This window comes from Oryx dammah, unplaced genomic scaffold, assembly GCF_014754425.2.
Source record: "Oryx dammah isolate SB20612 unplaced genomic scaffold, SCBI_Odam_1.1 HiC_scaffold_26, whole genome shotgun sequence".
In the NCBI taxonomy this organism is placed as follows: Eukaryota; Metazoa; Chordata; class Mammalia; order Artiodactyla; family Bovidae; genus Oryx; species Oryx dammah.
This window is the reverse complement of record NW_024070210.1, coordinates 82,928,104-82,953,551: the sequence shown is the minus strand read 5'-3', so window position 1 is coordinate 82,953,551 and position 25,448 is coordinate 82,928,104. Positions and strand designations below refer to the sequence as shown.

The 25,448-nt window shown below is 37.2% G+C and overlaps 1 protein-coding gene across 5 annotated transcripts in view; it reads left to right on the top strand.

Moving 5' to 3' along the window:
• LRRC49 (leucine rich repeat containing 49) overlaps positions 1-24,534 on the top strand; it is a 157,043-nt gene extending 132,509 nt beyond the window's left edge. For all 5 annotated transcript variants that reach the window (XM_040227428.1, XM_040227430.1, XM_040227432.1 and 2 more), the window contains 5 exons: positions 2,645-2,882; positions 4,724-4,909; positions 8,375-8,484; positions 15,004-15,157; positions 23,863-24,534. In XM_040227428.1, the coding sequence (XP_040083362.1) occupies positions 2,645-2,882; positions 4,724-4,909; positions 8,375-8,484; positions 15,004-15,157; positions 23,863-24,066 (892 nt within the window). In that variant the 3' untranslated portion in view covers positions 24,067-24,534. The remainder of the gene's footprint in view (positions 1-2,644; positions 2,883-4,723; positions 4,910-8,374; positions 8,485-15,003; positions 15,158-23,862) is intronic.
• Positions 24,535-25,448: the final 914 nt, after the last annotated feature.

Below are 25,448 nucleotides of genomic sequence, written 5' to 3'. Positions count from 1 at the left end.
TACTATAGTGAAGGTGACAGTTTGAACCCTCAAGGATCACATTATTCAGTAGGAGAGACAGAGAGGGAGACAAGCAACTGCAGTACAGTATGGCCAGTGCTGTGTTCTTTTCATAAAGCCATCTTTATTTTAGTGGTACTGAAATGTAACTTCTTTATCCTATTCTAGAAATGATTATATGTTATATGGGTTGTGTGTGCACTCAGTCGCTCAGTCTTGCCCAACTCTTTGCAGTCCTATGGACTATAGCCCACCAGGCTCCTCTGCCCATGGAATTTTCTAGACAAGAAGGAATGGGGTGCCATTTCCTACTCCAGGGGATCTTCCAAACCCAGGGATCGAACCCGTGTCTCCAGTATTGGCAGGCAGATTGTTTATCACTAGCTCCACCTGCTCTACGTAGCTCAACACAGAGTTATCACACAAACCACAATATAAGGAACTCTTAATTCTCACCTTATTTTTGTTTGTTATGAGCCATTACGTTTATAGGATTTTCATCTAAGATTATTCACACACCATTACTCACTAAATATTTGATGATTACTGTATAATAATCATTGCCATGAGCACTAGCCTGGCAGAAATCAATCCTTTTTATATTTTCTTGGTCACACATTCACAGAGTTGATGGATGTTACTACCCAACTTCTTATTGTGTTAACAAATATGTTACATGTTAACTGGTGCCTATGGAGTACATGGAAATCTAGTAAAGCATGATAAACCAGCAAGGTGATGGTTTGTCAGTCTCACAACATCAGCATTATAAAACTTCTGAAGATCTTTAATAATGCAGTCATTTATATTGTGAAAAGCCCATTAATAGATTCTAGACCCTCCAAAGATGAAAAAAATGTAGCCAAAATTGTAAACCCATAATTATGATTGAATATGAGAAGTGGTGTATCAGAGGAGTATACAAAATTCTGTTGGAGTCCAAAGGAAGGCAAAACATTAATATGTTAGTAAGGGCAAATAAATACTATCTAAAGGCAGAATTCCATAATGAAAACAAAGCATTGTTTGAGTTTTGAGATTGAGTAACAAATAGTTATGTCTGTATTCATGAAGCAGAAAATTTGAGTTGGATCAAGCAGCTATGGTTTTTCCAGTAGTCGTGTATGGATGTGAGAGCTGGACTATAAAGAAAGCTGTGCACCTAAGAATTCATACTTTTGAACTGTGGTGTTAGAGAAGACTCTTGAGAGTCCCTTGGACTGCAAGGAGATCCAACTAGTCCATCCTAAAGGAAATCAGTCCTGAATATTCATTGGAAGGACCGATGCTGAAGCTGAAACTCTAATACTTTGGCGACCTGATGCAAAGAACTGACTCATTGGAACAGACCCTGATGCTAGGAAAGATTGAAGCAGGAGAAGGGGACAACAGAGAATGAGATGGTTGGATGACATTACCAACTCAATGGACATGAGTTTGAGCAAGCTCTGGAAGTTGGTGATGAACAGGAAGGCCTGGCATGCTACAGTCCATGGGGTCGCAAAGAGTCAGACACAACTGAGCGACTAAACTGAAGCTATTTCTTTTCTTCTTCAAGAGCATTCATTTAGGTAACCTTTTACAGAAGTGTGGCTCTAACTTTGAAAATATTAACAGTTATCATAGTCAGTAGAGTATGTGAAGTTATTTTGTATGTGTATGTACTGGATTTTTTATCATTTCTTATTTCAATACGGGGAGGAAGTCGTCATTGATTTTGCTGCCTATAACTGTAATATATATACCCTTGCATATTTTCAAACACATTGAACTATTTAAAAATGTGGAGTCAAAGTTACCCCTTAGTCCAGCTTCTGAGAGAGAAACTATTGTTAACAGTATGTGAATTTCCAAGTATTTTATAAACATAGTTTTATATTATATTGTTCTTACTATAGAAATATTATTCTGTAAAATGCAGTTTTTTTCAGTCAGACAGTGAAATACTTTCCAGAGTAGGCAAACTTACTTGTTTTGACATGCAAAAGTATCTATGCTATATTAAATGGATTGTTTTATTTTTTTCTTTTTTTAAAACCTTTTTATTTTGTATTGGGGTTTAGCCAGTTAACAATGTGATAGTTTCAGGTGAACAGTGAAGGGACTCAGCCATACATTTACATGTATCCATTCTCTCCCACGCTCCGTCCCATCCAGGCTGCCACAAAACACTGAGCAGAATTCCATGTGCTATATAGTAGGTTCTTCTTGGTTATCTTAAATGTATTATTTTAAAACTAAGTAGAATATCAATTATCTTCCATCAGTATAAATAATTTGGGTTTAAAAGTAGTAATTTTTTGTTCACATGTGCCCCTTTTTAAATTAAAGTATATGATTATAGAAGAATATAAAGCTTCAGTTCAGTTCAGTCGCTCAGTCGTGTCCGACTCTTTGTGACCCCATGAATCGCAGCACGCCAGGCCTCCCTGTCCATCACCAACTCCCAGAGTTCACTCAGACTCATGTCCATCAAGCTTGCAGATGTACTATTGAAAATTAGTCTTTGGTACTCTGGGTTTAATTATTGAAATAAAAAGAAATGGATGTAAAATTTCAAATACTTTTTCCAGCAGATCTTTATAATCTATTATTTACTTTGCATGATAAAACTTTCATTAAGATTATATGATGGGTTTCCCAGGTCTCTGGACTCAGGACTCACCAGTGGATTACAGGATCTATCTGTCACAGACACACACCTTGTTGAAGTGGATGGAGACACGCTTTCCCTGTATGGTTCAGGAGCACTGGAGTGTCTGGATCGAAACTGGAGCATGCAAACAGCAGGAATGGTGACAACAGTGTCCTTCACTTTCATAGAATTTGATGAAATCGTCCAAGTGCTTCCCAAATTGAAGATTAAGTTTCCTAATTCTCTGGTAAGCATTTCCTTTTTGTTGTATATTTGAATTCTTCTCAGTCATGACTTGTATATTCAGGCCAAAGACCTATTTTAACTTTTATTTATGCAGTTTCTATGTGGCAGGGAGACTAAGTTCTTGTGTTGAATTTCTGAATCTGATATTTAAATTAGTATTCATAAATGGCCTTGCAGTCTTCTGTTAATATTAGAAATTTTCTCTCTAGAAAATGCTTCCTTATGGAGTATGAAGGACCAATGTAATTTTATTCAAGTGACATACTTCTACTTTGGGAAACTTTCAACAGGACCTCACCTAACTATATTATAAATTCATTTACTATATCTGGTATTAACAGGACAAGTATACTCACATATAATTTTTATAGTAGTCCCCTAACAACATTTAAAATCACTTTAATAGCTCATTAAAGTTACTTTGAGAAATTTGCCTTTTCCAGTTATGGTATTATTTATTATATTAATTATTAGTATGAATTTGTGAAAGCTGTGATTTCTGAGTTCTTTCTTGAGTTTTTATTATCATTGTGTTTTTCTCAATTAGCTAGTGATTTCCCTCACCAACACTTTTTTAAATTTTTATTTATTTTAATTGAAGGCTAACCACAATATTGTAGTGGTTTTTGCCACACATTGACATGAATCAGCCCTGAGTGTACATGTGTTCCCCATCCTGAACCCCCCTCCCAACTTCCTCCCCATCCCATCCCTCAGGGTCATCCCAGTGCACCAGCCCTGAGCGCTCTGTCTCATGCATTGAACCTAGACTGGTGATCTATTTCACATATGGTAATATACATGTTTCAGTGTTATTCTCTCAAATCATCCCACCCTCACCTTCTCCCACAGAGTCCAAAAGTCTGTTCTTTACATCTGTGTCTCTTTTGCTGTCTCGCATATAAGGTCATTGTTACCATCTTTCTAAATTCCATATATATGCGTTAATATACTGTATTGGTGTTTTACTTTCTGACTTACTTCATTCTGTATAATAGGCTCCAGTTTCATCCACCTCATTAGAACTGATTCAAATGCATTCTTTTTAATAGCTAAGTAATATCCATTGTGTATATGTACCACAGTTTTCTTATCCATTTGTCTGCCAATGGACATCTAGGTTGCTTCCATGTCCTGGTTATTGTAAACATTGCTGTGATGAATATTGGGGTACACGAGTCCCTTTCAATTCTGGTTTCCTCGTCACCAACCCTTTTATAATGTATTTTGTTCTTTTGTTATATTTTCCTCTCTAATAAAAAGGATAGTAGTGGAGACAGTGTGTTTAGAAAAGATCATCCAAATTCACAGACAGAACATTTCTATTAGCATTTCAATGTTGGTATTTTGTTTTCTGATAGCCAGTTTAAGTAGTCTCCATAGTAATTAGCAAGATAAAAGTAATAATGATTAACTAGTTCTTCTCAGAAGTACTGTGAGCCCTGTATTTGTAAAGTTCTGAAAATTTTACTTCTGGTTTTTCCTTTGTAGATTTAATCTCCATGTAAAGCATATAAAATCATTGTAATATCTGGAAGAGTCTGAATTATTGTATATTTATATAATTTTTTAGAAATGTAGTTAGTTAATAGATAGGTGGATGTCCTTTGCAGAATGGAAATCACTTCGAATTCAATATTGGGTGGCTTAATATATTCTATCAATAACTTTGTATTAGGTAGATTAAAGGTATTTAAGTTTAATACATTTAGTTGGTTTAATGAGAACATATTAGTTAACCCTAAAGTTTAGATTTATTTGCGGAATGATAGTGAAGCTTTATGGTAACATTTTAAGATGGTTAGAGTCAATATTCACCCCTTTTTTTGTTTATTATTGTAGCACCTTAAATTCAAGGAAACAAATCTTGTAATGCTGCAGCAATTTAATGCACTAGCACAGCTCCGTCGAGTTGACCAGTTGACAATTGATCCTCAAGGAAATCCAGTTGTTGGTTTTACACTCTGGAAATATTATGTCCTGTTTAGGCTGAGCCATTTTAATATGCAGAAAATAAATGGAACAGAGGTAAGCTAAACACTAAGTCAACTGTAGAATTGAAATGTTCCTCTTAAAGGGAAATAATCGTAAAAATATCCAGGAATTTATGTATAAAATCATGATTGATCTTTTGAGAAATAATTTTTAAAAAAAATCATCACATTAAAAATATTGAAAAGCTAAAAATATTTGTCTAAAAACTTCTAATATACTAGGCAAATTTTGTGAATAAATTAGTAACCAGATCATGGTGAACAGTATATACTTATATTGTTTTTAAGTATTCAGAGAAGGATTGATAGGATAATAGTTTAAAATGAAAAGAAAAAGAACACTTCGGTAAGTAATGTGATTTTTGTGTTTTTCAGAGTGTTTTACATACTGACATGTAAAAGGGTCTGGGGAAGTGATACTAAATGTCATTTAATAAAGGTTGTGATAGAGGAAGGGAAGAATAACATGCAAAAAAATGTACATAGGGAAAGAAGAGTGATTTTAAAAAGAAGAGATAAGAGGGAGAAATAAGCAAGGAGGAAAGTTAAAAGAAGAAAAAGTCTACATGAATGAAAAAGGAAATAAAACAACCATAAGTAAAAGTCTAGATTGCTTTGTTAATAGTTTGTAACAGCTGCTTGGACATATCTACATTGTATAATTCAGGTCTGGAGCCTGAATAGCTGGAAAATTATTAGCAAAGAGTTATTTTTCAGATTGATTCTGCTAAGCTTGTCATGAGGGTAATCCCCCAGCTATCCAAAGATCATGTTCTCTTTAAATATTACTTTGGAAGAAGAGAGAGAAACTATGCTTCTTCTTCTGTGGAATTCCAGAACTGAGTTTAGATAATCCTCCAAAAGGAAAAAATCTTTTAATATGCTACTAGTATTAGTGTGATTATCTCTTAAAATTCAGACCTCCTTATTGTAAGATGAGCTATAATCAACTTTGCTAGCAGGGTGGTAAGAGCAACTGTAGTTCCCTGCAACTGATACACTATAAGTAATGAAGTGAAGTGAAGTCGCTCAGATGTGTCCGACTCTTTGCGACCCTGTGGACTGTAATCTACCAGGCTCCTCCATCCATGGGATTTTCCAGGCAAGAATACTGGAGTGGGTTGCCATTTCCTTCTCCAGGAGATCTTCCTGACCCAGGGATTGAACTGAGTCAGGCAAATGCTTTAACCTCTGAGCCACCAGGGAAGGTAACTCTGGCCTAAAACTTAAGAACTCCAGCATACCATCAGGAGACTGGAGGTCTCTGGGTCAGCATACAAGAGCCATGTGAAATTTGCATCAGCTACTCTGGGCACCTCATGAGAAGAGTTGACTCATTGGAAAAGACTCTGATGCTGGGAGGGATTGGGGGCAGGAGGAGAAGGGGACGACAGAGGATGAGATGGCTAGATGGCATCACCGACTAGATGGACGTGAGTTTGAGTGAACTCTGGGAGTTGGTGATGGACAGGGAAGCCTGGCGTGCTACAACTCATGGGGTCGCAGAGTCAGACATGACTGAGCAACTGAATTGAACTGAACTGAATGGTAGGTCCATGACCCCAGTATCAGCCATCTGTTGAAGATGTAGGGCAAACCTGGAACCTTCAGATGACTATTAATTTCTCCAACTAGTTCACAAGAGATTTGTTTTAGTTTTATGTACCCTCTTGGTACTTCCCCAGAGAGGTTGTAAGTCACTGGTCAGATCTAATAGTTCCAAAAGTTTCCAAAGCTAGCCTGGGTTGTAGGATAGTTATTTTAGCAATAGGTGAGGAATTCTCCCTCATTAGTGGCCAAACCATTATCTTGATTAACCCTAAATACTGTATTTACCCAAATATGGATCACTGATGGAGACATAATAGTTATTACAAAACTTTAAAATAGGAAGTAATAGTGTAATATAATTATATAGAGAAGAATGAGAAAGAACCAATGTAATGTATTCTGATTTAAAGTTCTGAAAATGTCAATGCCCAGGAATATTTGACCTTTTAATATAAGACCTAGAATAAACCTGCTTATCTCGTCCTTGACAGTATGTGATAATGTTACACTGTATTTCTGCTTTTCTTTGTATGAGAGAGAGTGAGCATTGTGAGCATCAAGAGGAAAAGATGGAGTAGTGGCCTACACTGGCCACTAGGTGACTGTGTTAGACCAAACAAGTTAGTTGTCAGCTGAAGGAATGATTCTGGGGAGCTGCAGCCTCATTAACTACTGACGTCTAGGGACGGAAGGGAAAGAGTCAGTCTGCAGTGATTCATATGTATAAGTCGCTTGTGAATTATGGGCTATTTTTCAGAAAATCCCTGTGTAGGTAATTATAGCAAGTGTTAAGAAGAAAGGTTTTAAAAATCCAAAATGGGTCTCTCAACATCAGCTCTATTGACATTTTGGACCAGATAATTCTTTGTTATAGGGACTGTCCCGTACACTGTAGGACATTTAACGGCATCCCTGGCTTCGACTCACTAGATGCTAGTAGTATCTGTCCACCAGTTGCAATAAACAAAAAACATCTCCAGACACTGGCAAACATTCCCCAGGGGCCAAAGTGGCCCCTGATTGGGAACCACTGAATTATATTGGCAAAGAAATAGTATTTAAAATGCAAGAAACCTAATTTTATATTTAAAGCATGGCATGCCCAGATATTAATACAAGGCTTGCTTTTAGCCTTTAGTAGTTTCTTGGTTAACACAGGAACGAGCCCACATGAGGAATGTACCTGTGACAAACTGTTCCTTGTGCGGAGAAAGGTGGATGCAACTTCAGAAGGAGCAGGAGTGCCATTCCTAATCCAATGTTCATTCCCTCAGAAAGGGATGAAATTATCCTTTCAGGAACAAGGTATCAACAACACCTTGACTTGCCTTTAACACATTATTAAAGTTAATCTATTCCACTGACACTTGAGAATTTCCCCCTTAAATCATTCTACTCAAAGAAGCTTTGGGATTTTTGAAAAAAAAAAAAAATCATTAAGAATTTAAGGTGTCTCAAGTATAATCCTCAGGAACCATGGCTTCTAAGTCAGAGGTAACACCTCACCTCCCAGCCCTCTTCCATCACAGTAAGCCACATTTGTAAATCTACATTCTAATCAAGCTCAGGGAAAAAAGAGAAATATCAGCCAGAACTCACTCTCTTCTTATAGCCCAGGAGAATGTATTTTCCCTGAAAAGAAAATTTTTAATTAATTTATTTATTTTTGGCTGCTCCATCAAGTCTTAGTTGCAATACGGGAGTCTTCCTTGCAGTGCATGGCTTTGTAGTTGCAGTTTGCAGGCTTTGTTGCCCTACAGCCTGTAAGATCTTAGTTCCCCAACCAAGACTCAAACTGGCATCCTCTGTATTGGATTCTCAACCATTGGACCACCAGGGAAGTCCCTACAAGAAAATATTTAATCTGGACATTTCTATGAGATTATGTTAGTTGTATCAAGTTATGAGGCAATGTCATTTTTTACCCCTTTCCTATTTGTCTCTTCAGGTGACGCAGAATGATATGATAATGGCTGAGAGGCTGTTTGGAATCCTAGCACATGTAGCATCTTCTGAATTACCGCAGTACCGTCTGATTTCAATACTGGGTGATGCCAGGTAAACTTTAATTTCTATAGTTTTTATAGAAGTATTGTTGCACTAGGCAAAGTAATACATAACACACACTTCTTAATTGTGCTATTTATTCATTCCACAAACATCCTAAATTTGTTTTTGTCTGGCCTTCTCCAAAGTTTTGGAGATATAAAGATGAATATGATGAAGTTCTTGCTTTTTTGTGGCTTATAAGCTAATAAATCATTAGTTTATGAGCTAATAAGACATTTCAGATGTTGTAAGAGAGGGCTGTAAGAGTATAGGAGAGATTACACTTTGGAAGAACATTGGGGAAGGCTTCACAAAGGACTTAACATTTTTCTAGCTCATCAGGAATGAATAAGGGTTTTTTCAGATACAGGGTATGAGGGAAGGAGTTCTGCTGAGGCACAGGGAATTGTAAATAATTCAGTATAATTAGAGCATAGGATGATTGTGAATTGTGATAGAGAGTGAAAGTAGAAAGATTGATTGTGATCTGATTTTGAAGAGCCCAGAAATCCATGAAAAACAAAATGAATACTGTGCTTTGTAATTAAGCCCAACAATCATGTGATTAGATTCATGTTCCAGAATAGCTGCCATTTGAGAGCATCCAGATGGAAGGAATGGAGACCACTCAAGAGGCCAGGCTGTATTCCAGGAGAGAGGTTATAAGGGTCTGAACTAAGACAGAATAGAGAAGATAATTGAAAAACACATAGAAGTGTACCTGACAGAAAACACTGACTGACAGGTGCGGCATGGACAGAGGAAAGCCAAAGGAGGCATGCCAGTCATGACTCAGCTATAGATAGTCACCCTGACCAGAGGAAGGAGAAACAGTTGGTATACGGGAACTCAGTTATCCACAAAATCACTGAGAGGGACAGGGAAGCAGTCTCTAGCCTGGGCCGGGAGGGGATCCCACAATGATACCACAGAACCAGTCCACCAAGGGCACTGCCACCTTGGCTGCAGTCTAGGAGCTGGGGGGTCAGGATGCTTGTCCGAACCATGGCGTCCACTTTTCACACAGGGGTCAGGAAGTTCCCCATTCCCCTCTTCAAAACTTGGCTCTACTATGATTCGTGCCAATGAAAGGGGTGTCTGGCGTGCTTACTCTCCCACTTAGTTCAGTTCTGATTTCAGAGCTTACCCATGTGTATCTGATTGGCAGAGCTGAACTCATAAAAAGCCCACAGAACATTCTGAAAAAAAGTACTGAGCGAGGTGCTGCTACAAAATGAACAGTAAATGTAAGAAATAGGAAGCATTGAATTAAAGAAATGATGTTGTGCAAAGACTCATTAGTAAGCGGGCTTCCCTGGTGGCTCAGTTGGTAGAAAATCTGCCCTCACTGCAGGTAGACCTGGGTTTGATCCTTGGGTTGGGAAGGTCCCTTGGAGGAGGGCATGGTAACTCACTCCAGTATTCTTGCTGGAGAATCCCCATGGACAGAGGAGCCTGACGGGCAACACTACATGGGGTAGCAAAGAGTTGGACACGACTGAGCGACTAAGCATAGCACATAATGCAAAAGACTTTAATAACGTGAAAATAATAATCCCAGAATATCCTCAGAGAAAGGATGTTGACGTTTGTCAAGTTTCTTTCCCTGTTTGGGAGAAATAGAAAAGTATATGTTTATCTATGTGTTTTCAAATCTCAAGGGCTACCATTAGAAAAGAAGATAAGATGTACAATTTCTAAATCATTAAAAGAAAATACCACTGATCAACAAAAAAAGCAGGAAGGGAAGAAAAAAATGAACATGTCAGTTATCACAATAAATATTCATGAATGAAATTCTATTCATTGATAATAGCTCTCAGCTTGGGTTAAAAACTGAATTTCATTTTGTTTTTGAGAGATACTCCTAAACTAATATATAAAGGTTGAAAATAAAGGGGTGGAAAATATATAACAGGCAAATAACAATAAATAAATAAGGGAATATTACTACTAGTGGTGATAGAATTGATGATGTTGTTGTTCAGTTGTCCAGTCATGTCCAACTCAGCAACACCATGGACCATAGCATGCCAGACTTCCCTGTCCCTTACCATCTCCCAGAGTTTGCCAAGTTCATGTCCATTGCATTGGTGATGCCATCCAGCCATCTCATCCTCTGACACCCTTTTCTCTTTCTGCCCTCAATCTTTCCCAGCATCAGGGACTTTTCCAGTGATTCAGCTGTTCACATCAGTGACTAAAATGCTGGAGCTTCAGCTTCAGCATCAGTCCTTCCAATGAATATTCAGGGTTGATTTCCTTTAAGATTGACTGGTTTGATCTCCTGGCTGTCCAAGCAACTCTCAGAAGTCTTCTCCGGCACCACAGTTCAAAGGCATCAATTCTTTGGCGCTCTGCCTTCTTTATGGTCCAGCTCTCTCAACCATATGTAACCACTGGGAAGACCATAGCCTGGACTACATGGACCTTTGTTGGCAGAGTGATGTCTGCTTTTCAACACACTAAGTTTGTCATAGCTTTCCTGCCAAGAAGCAATGGTCTTCTAATTTCATGGCTGGAGTTACCATCCACAGTGATTTTAGAGGCCAGTAAGAGGAAATCTGTCACTACTTCCACTTTTCTCTTTCTATTTGCCATGAAGTAATGGGGTCAGATACCATGATCTTAGTATTTTTAATATTTAGTTTTAAGCTGGCTGTTTCACTCTCCTCCTTTACCCTCATCAAGAGGTTCTTTAGTTCCTCTTCTCTTTCTGCCATTAGAGCATTAGAGTGATATCATCCAAATAACTGAGATTGTTGCTGTTTCTCCCACCTATCTTGATTCCAGCTTGTAACTCATCCAGCCCATCATTTTGATGATATCAAAAACTTAAAAGCCACCAAAAAAGATAATTATGAAACTTAATGTAACCGAGATCACAGCTTCTAAATATGTTAACAAATGTAAGTATATATTAACAAATTCACATTATTGTGGTAAATATTAACCTATTCGATCACTTGATCAAATAAACACAATTAGAAAAGAATACTGAGGATTTGAATAACTCACTTAACACACTATACCAAATAAATGTATTTAGAATTTTATTTCCAGAAACTTATTCCCAATTCAGAGGGGGAAAAAAGCCTATTTCAATACCTATTTAAAACTTTCAAAAATTGAACATATATTTAAACTCAAAGAAAATCTTCATATATCTCAAAAAGCATATTCATGCACATAACTTTCTGTAATGATAATATCATAAAATTAAAAAAGAATGAGACAAAAACCTGTACAATTGCAACTGGAAAAGCAAAGAAACAAGAGAAATTCTCAGAAAACAAGATACAACTGCCTTAAAACTTTTAAAAAGTTGTTTGATCTCAAAGTTATAGACAGCACAAACATAGGTATCCAGGGATTTTCATTACAGTGTTTATAATATTAAATAACAAACATGAAAACTCACTCAGTTCAGTTCAGTTCAGTCATTCAGTTGTATCCGACTCTGTGATCCCATGAACCACAGCATGTCAGGCCTCCCTGTCCATCACCAACTCCCAGAGTCCACCCAAACCCATGTCCATTGAGTCAGTGATGCCATCCAACCATCTCATCCTCTGTCATCCCCTTCTCCTCCTGCCCTCAATCTTTCCCAGCATCAGGGTCTTTTCAAATGAGTCAGGTGACCAAAGTATTGGAGTTTCAGATTCAACATCAGTCCTTCAATGAACACCCAGGACTGATCTCCTTTAGGATAGACTAGTTGGATCTCCTTGCAGTCCAAAGGACTCTCAAGAGTCTTCTCCAACACCACAGTTCAAAAGCATCAATTCTTCGGCACTCAGCTTTCTTTACAGTCCAACTCTCACATCCATACATGACTACTGGAAAAACCATAGCCTTGACTAGATGGACCTTTGTTGACAAAGTAATGTCTCTGCTTTTTAATATGCAGTCTAGGTTGGTCATAACTTTCCTTCCAAGGAGTAAGCGTCTTTTAATTTCATGGCTGCAATCACCATCTGCAGTGATTTTGGAGCCCAGAAGAATAAAGTCAGCTACTGTTACCACTGTTTCCCCATCTATTTCCCATTAAGTTATGGAACCGGATGCCATGATCTTAATTTTCTGAATGTTGAGCTTTCAGCCAATTTTTTCACTCTCCTCTTTCACTTTCATCAAGAGGCTCTTTAGTTCTTCTTCACTTTCTGCCACAAGGGTGGTGTCATCTGCATATCTGAGGTTATTGGTATTTCTCCTGGCAATCTTGATTCCAGCTTGTGCTTCTTCCAGTCCAGCGTTTCTCATGATGTACTCTGCATATAAGTTAAATAAGCAGGGTGACAATATATAGCCTTGACATACTCGTTTTCCTATTTGGAACCAGTCTGTTGTTCCATGTCCAGTTCTGACTGTGGCTTCCTGACCTGCATACAGATTTCTCAAGAGGCAGGTTAAGTGGTCTGGTATTCCCATCTCTTTCAGAGTTTTCCACAGTTTATTGTGATCCACACAGTCAAAGGCTTTGGCATAATCAATAAGGCAGAAATAGATGTTTTTCTGAAACTCTCTTGCCTTTTCGATGATCCAGCAGACATTGGCAATTTGATCTCTGGTTCCTCTGCCTTTTGTAAAACCAGCTACATGTCCATTAATAAAGGACCAATTACTTGTAGCTATGAAAATTATTAGAAGTTGTGATATGAAATAATCGTTAAGATGTCTTAGAAACTAAAAATACAAGATATAGAACAATTGTATAGTATGCTGCAATTTCTGAGAAATAGAACATGTACTTCAGAGATTTCCTTGTATAATTTTAAATATTTGAATTTTTAGAAATGATTGTCTCTATGAGTTAAACTGAGAACAGTAGGATTTCATAGTGCAAAAGCTTACTTTTTCTGTACGTTTATATGTAGTACTTGGAATTATCTTTTTCGGTTTGTTCTGGTTTTTTGTTATTATTCTTTTGGTTAAAATTATTGTATTAGTTTCTAAAAAAAGAATTTTAAGAGATTTCCTATCAGTATTCCTGCAGTAGAAGAAATGATAGCCTCTAATTAAGGCAGAAAGAACCTGATCCCAGATAGAAATTCTGATGTGCAAGGAAAACTAAAGAGCAAAGAAAGTAGTAAATTTGTGGGATGAAACTAAATAAACATCGACTATATAAAGCAATGATAATAGTATTATAAGATTTTAAAATCAATATATCTATTGAAATGAGTATATTAGGAAAGAATAAAGAGTGAAAATGAAGGAGCTAAACATTTATCTAAAGAAGTTAGGAAAAAAAAAAAAAAAAAAGAAGTTAGGAAAACAGTAGCAAAATAATCCTGAAGAAAAATAAAGGAGATGATGACATTGAAAACATAATGAAAAACTGATTATTTGAAAACACTACTGAAAGTGATGGATAATTTGTATATTGCTTTCATAATTAAAAATCAATAAAATAAATATAGATAAATATCTATATTACTTTCTTCTTTATAAGAGTGAGAAAATTATGCTACCAAAATATCCAGCAAATGAGAGTGATCATAGAAACTGACCTACATCACAATTAAATTTTATTCATTTTATTAAAATGTTAATTTTAATAACATAGAAAATGCTTATTATATAGCATTAAGCAAAAACAGTGTACAAACCTGGATGTTTATAAAAATTCACAGAGAAAGCCTATGAGGAAATATGTCTAATGTGAACAATGTTACTGATTTATATAGATTTATATGCTATATATTTATGGATGATTTTATGCTATTTCTTTATACTTTTCAAAATATATACTCCTTATAATTTTTTAAATCTCTGTGTTATACCCATATTAAATTGGAAAAATGAAGACATTTTCTAAAAGATATATTCCCTTTTTGCTCCTAGTCTTCAGTTCACAGTTCATAGACACCCTACGTGGTAGAAACCAGAAAGCAACCTTCATGATGAGTTGCTGTCCTCCGTAATTCTAGGCTTGTGGGTCTGCAAGTGATACTCTGAACACTGTCTATGTTCTTCATGATCAAATGAAGCTTCCTGTTTCATTATTTACCTCCTGCTGAGATCTCACCCTTGATATGATAACAGCCAAAAGTATTTTTGTTCTGCTTTTCCTAAACTTAAACCAGTATTCCATTCCATTTGTAGCTATGGCTAATGCTACTGAGCTACATAATGAAATGATGAACTGTTTTTGTGATTTATAAGGTCTGTAACTAACATGTTTTATGGGATATAAAGACTGTGGAAGTTTGGTCTACTATGTGTTTAATTGCTTTTTGTGTGTGTATTCTGTGTTATTTAAGTTTTGTATTGATTTTTTAAAGACAGTTTTTTTTTTCATTTTAGAAATGCTTGAGACATGTCTTTGTTGATGATTGGCAGTGAAACAATTTGAGTTATAGAACTTAATCAGTAGAGAGACTGGAGTAGTGAATTGACTTTGAAAACCCAAACTGCTAAAGCAGATATTCAAAAAGGCACATGCTACCCTCGAAAATCGACGGGAAAGACATTCTCACCAGTTGGATAAGGAACTCTCTAAGTCTCTTTACCGTCTTTCTACAGGAAGAAGCAATTCCGATATCTTCTAGAAACCAAAGGGAAAAAACCTGGTATTGTCAGTGAAGAAAATAATGATCGCAAGAGACTTGTGGGAGAAAACACAAATCGTGCTACACTGAATTATACCACCAGAGACTTTTACACTGAAAAGCTAGAGGTAAAGCTGCCATCATCTGTGGAACTTATTGCCTGGATAAATTCCAAATGGCTTGCGACTTGGGAGTTATACGTTTCTCTCCTACTCATTTAAGATAACCTTTTTTAATTCTGGAATGTTAGTCAGCCTCATATCCAGAGCTGGGGGCAGTAGGCACCAAGGAATTAGGGAGAAGTAGAGCCCTTAGTTCAATATATTTAAGCAGAAAAGAAATGTTCAAAAGAAAGAAATTGGTACCAAAAATTTAGACCGAAGTAGGACCAGGATTCAGATCTCTCTGAATTAAGAAAACTGGAATAGACTTGCTTTGAGTACTTACCTAGCCTCTACCAGACTGGCAGAAAGACACCTCAGAACCTCCATTTCTGTTCTCTTTGCCTAGGTCCTTGATGTTTTAATTCACTATTTTATTCTCCTACAGCATTAGCTTCTGTGTTCTTAGTCACATAGTTTTAACCTATTTTGTTTCCACTATAGTCTTTTAGACAGAAAGGCTAGAACCAGTTCTTTACTCCTGTATGTATTCAGAAGTTTTTTTGAGGGACTGCTGTGTTAGGGGACTGCAGAACTATAAAGAAGAGAACCATGCAGTGTGTGCCTTGATGGAACTCAGAGAAAGGTAAAGAAACGAGTCATCTATATAAAAATAAGATGTTAAAATTCTGCAAGAGTTTTTGAGGGGTTTAGGGGTGTGTGTTAGTGTGTATTGGCCAAATATTTTTCAAATGTTTTATAATGGTTGTGAGATTCTTTATTCAAACTATATTGTAGCTGAAAACTCATTATGTCAAAAGAAAGCAAAACAGCAGAGCTGCTGATGGGGTTCAGAGCTCTGATTGGATCTTCTATTTTTTTCCTTTCTCCTTACCTCATTCCCGGACTTCCCTGGTGGCTCAGACAGTAAAGCGTCTGTCTACAATGCGGGAGACCTGGCTTCGATCCTGGGTTGGGAAGATCCCCTGGAGAAGGAAATGGCATTCCACTTCAGTACTATTGCCTGGAAAATCCCATGGACAAAGGAGCCTGGTAGGCTGCAGTCCATGGGGTCACAAAGAGTCAGACACGACTAAGCGACTTCACTTCACTTCACCTCATTCCCAGAGCTGAACAATCTCTTTGGAACCCATAGGCCTCTAAGGATTATACTTTGAAAAGCACTTAACTCAATGCAACAATATTTTTGTAGCATCCTGAAGGATGTTTTGAAAAGATTCTGCTTTAAATTCTAGTGCATGAAAGGTTACTGCTTCATGAGGTAGTTGTATATCACTGAACAACTCCAACAGTGGAGAAATTCTTACCCATGTTAAGCTGCCTCCTAATAACTTTCGATTAGTGATGCTAATGTTGCCTTATGTAGAAAACAGAGCAAATATCTTCCTTATGAAAATTCTTTAAATATTTGAAATGAATTACTTGAAGTCATCTTTATAGTTATACTTTCTTACATTCAAAGTAATGTATTGAGCACCTGTCACATGTAATACTTGGACTGTAAGAAGTCGCTGTATTATCCTCATGAATCTCACATTCTAATGGAGGAGATAGACATATGCAGAGATAATGTAAATCAGTAAGTCGGGAGAGTGTAGCTCAGGGAAACTGCTCAGTGCTCTGTGCTGACCTAAGCGGAAAGGAAATCAAAACAAAGAGGAGATACATGTATATGTGTGGCTGATTCTCTTCAACACAGCAATGTAAAGAAACCAAACTCCAATTTTTAAAAGTCAGTGTTCCTTAAAGTAATTTAAAATTTAATATAATCCCAATAAGAAACCAAAAATTTTTCATTGAATTGATCCTACAGTACCTGTGGAAAAATAAACATAAATAACCATAAAAACTCTGAAAAAGAAAAATGATGAGGAGAAAACTAGCACTGCTAGATAAATTAAGACATATTATGGTCTTATCAGTTAACACAGAGTGTTTATGGAGAGACAGTCTCATGGGATAGAATGGAAAATTCAAATGTACATCTAGATAAAAAAGAATTTATGATATGATAAAGAATAATCTCAAACAAATCAAGAAGGATTATCCCAGTGGTGATTTGAAAATAACTACGGAATTAAGAGGGAAAAAAGCTGGATTCAGACTTTATACTTCAGTTCAGTTCAGTTCAGTCGCTCAGTCGCTCAGTCGTGTCCGACTCTTTGCAACCCCATGAATCACAGCATGCCAGGCCTCCCTGTCCATCACCAACTCCCGGAGTTCACTCAGACTCACGTCCATCGAGTCCATGATGCCATCCAGCCATCTCATCCTCTGTCGTCCCCTTCTCCTCCTGCCCCCAATCCCTCCCAGCATCAGAGTCTTTTCCAATGAGTCAACTCTTCACATGAGGTGGCCAAAGTATTGGAGTTTCAGCTTTAGCATCATTCCTTCCAAAGAAATCCCAGGGTTGATCTCCTTTAGAATGGACTGATTGGATCTCCTTGCAGTCCAAGGGACTCTCAAGAGTCTTCTCCAACACCACAGTTCAAAAGCATCAATTCTTCGGGGCTCAGCCTTCTTCACAGTCCAACTCTCACATCCATATATGACTACTGGAAAAACCATAGCCTTGACTAGATGGACCTTAGTTGGCAAAGTAACGTCTCTGCTTTTGAATATGCTATCTGTGTTGGTCATAACTTTTCTTCCAAGGAGTAAGCGTCTTTTAATTTCACATCTGCATTAATTCCAAATGAGTCAGAGATGTTGAAGTTTATAATGAAAGGGTAAAATATCTACAGAAAACCATGAAAGATTTATGTACAGCACTGAGATCAGAAAGACCTTCAGAGAGATAAAATAAGCAATGTCAAAAAACAAACTGAAAAAAATAATTTGCAACTCAGTTCAGTTCAGTCATTCAGTTGTGTCCAAACTAATCTCCCTATATTATCAAGAACTTTTAGAAATCAGTGAGAAAAGGGACCAACAATCCAGTATAGGTTGTGTTACTTATTCAAAAATAAGTTTAAAATAATATACCATTTACCATGACAATAAACACTGTCAGTTCAGTTCAGTCGCTCAGTCGTGTCCGACTCTTTGCGACCCCATGAACCGCAGCACGCCAGGCCTCCCTGTCCATCACCAACTCCCAGAGTTCACCCAAACCCATGTTCATTGAGTCCGTGATGCCATCGAACCATCTCATCCTCTGTCGTCCCCTTCTCCTCCTGCCCTCAGTCTTTCCCAGCATCAGGATCTTTTCAAATGAATCAGCTCTTCACATCAGGTGGCCAAAGTATTGAAGTTTCAGCTTCAATGTTAGTCCTTCCAGTGAACACCCAGGATTGATCTCCTTTAAAATGGACTGGTTGGATCTCCTTGCAGTCCAAGGGACTCTCAAGAGTCTTCTCCAACTCCACAGTTCAAAAGCATCAATTCTTCGGTGCTCAGCTTTCTTTAAAATATGTATAAGCCCTCCACAGAGAAAATTATAAAGTTTTATTGAAAGACACTGAAGAAGAACTGAATAGATAGTGTATGTTTATGGTCAGAAACTTTCTACATAATAAAGATGTCAGTTCTTCCTAAATCCATCAGTATAAGGCAATTCTAATAAAAATTCGGAAAAGTTATTTGTAGAACTTCACCAGTTGATCCTAAAGGTGTTTGATAGAGCAAAGGACTTAAAATAACACAACAGTATAAGTGAGGAGAACTTGCCTTATCAGATATAAAGTACTATTTTTAGCTGTAGTAATTGAGGCCATATAGGAATAGATTCATAGATCCATGGACAAAATAGCCAGAACTATCCCATGTTTATGGGAAAACTTTGTACAGATATCAGGTATTGCTGACTAGTACAGACAGACTAGCTAATAAATGCTACTGAGGAAATGAAATATCAAATCAGAAATACATATCCCTACTATGGTGTACTTTGTTAAAAACCATATTAAAAAATTAACTCCGGATCAAATAAAAACCCAAATATGAAAAGCAAACGTTAATATTCTCACTTAAAAAACAGTTGAAAATATGACCGTGATTGGGTAGACTATGCTTTTCTAACACCCTACCCTCCAAGGGCACAAACTGTAGGGAGAAATTTTGATAAATTTGGCAATAGAGGTCATTTTTTGAAAAAAACAGGAAGAGTTTCCATGGAGTAATATAAGCAGAGTCTTGATTAAAGTGGTTTGAGAGGTAAATAAGCAATCAAGAAGTAAAGATAGCAAATGCTGACTCCTGTTTTGAGAAGTATCAAAGGGAAAAATAAAATCTGAAGCCACATAACATTTGGAAAGAATAATATGCCATTAGGAGATTTGGATCTGAGCCCATGATTCCACCACTTATTTACTACCTGCAAGACCTTGCCTGGTCCCTTAATCACTTTCTCTTGACTCACAATGTACCGTTCCCCACTTCCTGAAAAATGTTTTAATCACTGCAACACAAAGTGCTGATTCTCTCTCCTCTGTATATCTTGAGTTGTTGAAGGAATTACTTGAAGTAAGTTTCTCACAAATCAGGATAAGCCGCCCCTTTCACTATACGTATGACATGTATAATTCTGTTGCTTGGTAGGTGTTCATCCAATGTCCTGACTCATTCTGAAAAAGATTTAAGATGGATGGAAAGCTGAAAGGGACTTTAAAGAATCCAATCCTGTTATTAGACAGCTGAGGAAAACTGGAAACTTAGTGAGCAACTGAGGCTCACATAGTGAATTCCTGACTGAACTGCCTCTAGAACTCAGACATTCTGATCCCTGGCCTTGGCTCCTTTCAGTGTATATGAATGCTTCCTGAAGTCATCTTGACCACCCCAGCACAAAGGGCTCTCTTGAACACTGGTGGTATTTGCTGTCTAAACCTTTCATCCAGCACTTATGTACTGTTTCATTTCTTTTAGTTAAGCTTTTAATGTGTGTAGGACATCTCTCCAACTAGACTGCAGGTTCTTCAAGAGCTAAATTAGCGTTTGCTTCAGGTAGGTATAAGTAGATGACGGCTAATCCTGAGCAAGTCTGTCAACCTTTGTTAACCTTAGAGTCCTGTTTATAAAATGGAGATATGGATTAAATTCCTATACAAGTACCATTATTGTTAAAGTAACTCTGTAACAAGTCTACCATGACCTGCTTTTTTCTATCTTCATGACAATAAAGTTGCCAGTTTTCCTCAGCTGTCATGACATTATGTTAGTTCAATCAACTAACATAAACAATATTGTAGAGTTCATTTTATCAGGATTGAACTTGTGAAACACTTGTTTTATGACCCCCTACAGGGATAGAAAAAAAATAAGTGTGTGATGTGTGAAAGCATTTGAGAATGGAAAAAGCATTATTCAAAGAGGAGCAACTTCTTGACAGGTCAGGGCAAGAGAAGTATCTCTAATGCGCTCTTAACAGGATCATTCTGTACATGCAGAATGAGTTGTGCTGGCAGGCGCCTGATGAGTTTTAGAGCATACTGCATGGAGATGCAGAGTAAATTGGCTTAGTGGAGAAAAGAAATGATGAAGCAAGGATGCTTTCAAACACATTTACTAATTAACAGTTAGTATATATTAGATACAATTCTGTATCAACATGTTTATAAAGAAGTCATGGAAGAAGCTAGCACAAAATTGTAAAGCACCAAAAATTTCACTATGCCAATTAGAAAAGTTTAATTCATATTATATATAAATTATTTAACAAAAGTCATCTAAATATCTTTATATTTTTCTTATCCTTTATTACTATAAAAAATTTCCAGTCCTACTGCTAGAAATTTTTTAAAAATTCAAAATCATGTTTTAAGAAACTTAGATGTCTGTAAGAGATGTCTTCTACTTATGTAAATACATTGCTCATTGCAAAATATTGCTTGTTTTAGTTATTGATCTCTAGTGATTCACTGGAGAAGGCAATGGCACCCCACTCCAGTACTCTTGCCTGGAAAATCCCATGGATGGAGGAGCCTGGAAGGCTGCAGTCCGTGGGGTTGCTGAGGGTCGGACATGACTGAGCGACTTCACTTTCACTTTTCACTTTCATGCATTGGAGAAGAAAATAGCAACCCACTCCAGTGTTCTTGCCTGGAGAGTCCCAGGGACGGGGAAGCATGGTGGGCTGCCGTCTATGGGGTCGCACAGAGTTGGACACGACTGAAGTGATTTAGCAGCAGCAGCAGCGGTGATTCACACTTACCTTTCTTCCTGGTATTCTCCTTGTTTCCCAAATTTACTGAGTATTAAAAGGGAACAGCTAAGTACCGCTCTCATTGATAAGCTAACTTAGTGCACATGACTGAGTCCCAGACGGTATTTCAGAGTTAGTGAAGTTCGGTTCACCAGAGAAGTCACCAGCTGGAACCATCTGTTATTTATTGCCCATCAAAATCTGTGCATATTTTTATGATAGGTCAATACATGACCTGTTGCTTTTAGCACATGAACTAAATCAAATCAGATCAGCATGTTGACCCCTGAATGGTAAGTGATTATTTAGAGAAATCTTATATGTCATAAGGAAATTTCCAAAATGTGCCTCTGTTAGAGGAAGTTAGTGACAATTGGGACTCGTTGTTAACTTCTGTTAATTAATCAAGAATCAAAAACATATTTATTTCTTGTTTTATAAATTGTAAAACTTTGGAAAAGGAAGAGAAGTAGAAAAAAGGAGTAGAAATACTCAGATCACTACCCTAAGGCAATCTTAATGACACTTCAGTATATTTTCTTTCATTAATATTGAATATATTTTTGTAACTTTTTAATGAAAATTTCAAACATATGACAAAGTTGAAATAATTTTACAGTAAACATTCATTCCCCAAATTTAAATTCTACTGTTAGTATTGTACTGTACCATGTACTTGCTTTATCACTTATCTATGCTTTTCCCCATCCTCTATCCATCAATAATCTATCTTATTTTTAAAATTTATTTCAAAGTAATTGCACACATTGCCATGCTTCTCCCTAAATAATTCAGCGAGCAGATCATTAGAGTTCAGTAATTCATATAGTTTCTTATTTTGAGGCATAATTTATATACAATGAAATATAAATCTTAGGTATACAATTAAGTTTTGACAAATACATATACTCATGTAACCCAACCTCTATCAAAACTTCATTTTGTACTTTTCTTTTTCCACTTAGCATTATAGTGTAAGCATTTTCCTTGTTACTATAAACAGTCATAGTAGATTTTAAGGGCAGTATTTGTTGATGTTTTAAATTTAACTTTTTAAAAATTATTTTGCTATTTTGATTTGAGTTGGAGGTTTTAGTAGATCATTTTTCAATTAGTTAAACCTATTTTCTCATTGACATTTATTATTTATTTCCTTATCCATTTATGTGAATTGCTTCCCCTATAATTCTGATTATCTGATCTATTCCATTGATTTTTTCCATATATATTATGGCATTTTCCATCATTGTGCCTGAATACTCAAAGTATCAATAGCCAAAATAAGTGTCAAATTCTTGCATTAATCAAAATGGCTTTGTTTCAGCTTCTAGGATGAAATCCAGGCCCAATGCCCCAATTACCTCAGGTCTCAAACTTCCTCCGTTGTGTTTTGAACCCAGGTCTTTCATTTGGTCTTCCCTTGTGGCTGAGCTGGTAAAGAATCCACCTGCAATGCTGGAGACCTGGGTGGGTTTGATCCCTGGATTAGGATCCCCTGGAGAAAGGAAAGGCTACCTACTCCAGTATTCTGGCCTATAGAATTCCATAGACTCTATAGTCCATGTGGTTGCAAAGAGTTGGACATGCCTGAGCAACTTTCACTTTTACCTTTCATTTGTAGACTGCCAGACACAGAAGTTGAGTGGGTGTATTGTCTCATCTGAAGGCCAAGTTCTGGGTCCCAGGCTTGTACATATGTCCTCTTTCTCCTTGTTCACTTTCCCCCAACTTTGTCCAAATATTCTCAGCCACATAAGTCAGTGTAATGTATCACTTCATCCTTTCCTAAAATATGGAATTAAATCAGAGTGTGGATATTTCATGTGTGTATATAGACATTAACTGACCTCAAGGCTGCCCAGGTGGTGCTAGTGGTAAAGAACCCTCCTGCCAGTGCAGGAGATATAAGAGACATGGGTTTGATCCCTAGGTTGGGAAGATCCCCTGGAGGAGGGCATGGCAATCCACTCCAGTTTTTTTGCCTGGAGAATCCCATGGACAGAGGAGCCTGGTGGGCTGCATTCCATAGGGTTGCAAGAGTCAGTCATGACTGAAGCAACTTAGCATGCATGCACATTAAGTGACCCCGTGTTTATTAATATTGTTAGTATCATTTACCATTAGAAACCATGAATCTGTACACTCAGCTGACTTGTGTGAGGTAAACCACCTGCACTGAGAAAGGAGAAAGTCTATCAACAGAGAAATTGTAGTTAGGATCCAGTGATTCCAAGAAATAAGCACTTTAAAAATACAACTTAAAATCTTTATTTCTCCCCACAATTAGCAAATGAGTTTCATATTAGCTCAACTGGAAGTTTTCTTCTCATAGTTGCCAAGAAATACATTTTTAACAGAGCTGTCCCACAGAGCTGGGAGTGGACTGGCAAGAAGGAAGCCCTCAGTTGCTGTCTTTACTCAAGCAGAGCTCTGTGTCAGTGTCTAGGAAAGTATTCCTGCTCTGAGGGCTGGGGTCAGAACAGATTATCAAGCTTCTCTGGTTCAGCTAATTGTTGCTTTGGCTTGGGGCTTAATTATGACTTAATGCAAAATATTCTTTTTCTAATAGGAAATAAAGGAAAAAAAGAAATTCTGCAAGATGTATATCGAGGATCTTGTGAAGGAAGCCACAGAAATCAACATGAAAAATGAAGCTTTGCAGAAACTTTGGCCACAGATGTTCATTGAACTTGTGAGGGATGCAGTTATAGAAATCCGCAATAAAAATTCCTATATGAAGCTTTGCCTACAGCAGATAACTGACCAAAAATAGAAATGGCTTAGTTACAATTGAGATTTTTAGTTTTATGTTTTTGATGGTTGAAAATATGTGGGTTAAAAAAATGTTAAAACAACAACAAAACTTTTCCTTCAAGCTAGAAAGACTAGCATCAAAGCATTTATTGCCTACTGTTCTTATAGTTAAAGGTTAGGAAGGAAAGAGCAAAAAGGGAAAATTCATTTCCTATATATGTTGACCAAACAGCCTTTGGGAACTGAGCAGTCTTTAGGGCCCTTGAATGGGCCCTACATCTTGGGTTCTTGATTTGACTGGTGCCCCTGCTATAGCCCAAAGCACGTAGTGTTTGCTCATGGTTCAGCATGAGTTGCTTCTGTCTACTTTCAGCTGATAATTTTTAGTTACTTACCTCTTTATTTTATGTCATGATTTCAAAGCCAAAAATATGTTCTTTTTTATGAGTGAAGAATAAACTTATTAATAAATTAGTTTAAAAGAAAACGTGTTTGCCTCCTTAATCCAGTCAGAATTGTCATATTTATTGTACGTTTCTCTTTAGCTGAGTAGGAGCCCTTCTCTTTACTTATGTAGGAAGAGGCCTCATTCTTCTAAGGTTGCACCCTTGACACACCACAGAAAGTCCTGGGGGTCACTATGAGCAGAGAATATGAAAATGAGTACGAACAGGGACAGGAAGAAAGTGTTCCTGCCTTAAGAGGTCCTAGGTGTATGCATGTAAAATGCAGTGATTAACCAGTAAGTCTGCTTCTCTGAGTGGTGTCTTTTTCTGTTGTTGGCTACTCTGAGGCTCTTTTTCTAGGCAGGCATGTGTACCTGTATCTCAAAAGTATTAGGGGTTTATGAGGAAAGTTTTGAATTTTTCTAATTCCAGTTGAAGATCAAACAGAGAAATAAGATATAAAGATATAAGCAGGGGGTTGTCCTGGTTGATGCTAGTGATTTGGAGCCCATGACCATAGCCAGAAGTGATACAACTTTAGAAACATGATCTTACAGGTCTATAAATAGGAATTCTCCGATTTGCTCAGATTTCACCTGGCAGCTATATGGATCACCAGGATATGAGAAAATGAAAACAAAAGTTACAGGATATCAATAGAGTCCTACAGAAATGCTTGAAAGGAAGGAAGGTAAGCTGCTTTGCTTACACTAAGAAAGGCCTACATCCTTAAGAGCTCTTGGTCACCCTCAAGTTTAGGAAGCCATGTTTCAGAACATGGCCTTTCAAGTCTCACTGTCCTGGGTTTGCGTCTCGGCACTTCAGCTCTCACTTTAGTTTGTGAACCATCTGGACCTCAGTTTCCTCATAATAGCACATATCTTATAAGATCATTGTGAGGATCAGATGAGATAATGCATTTAAAAGTGAGCAGAAAGTAAATGATGCTATTCTT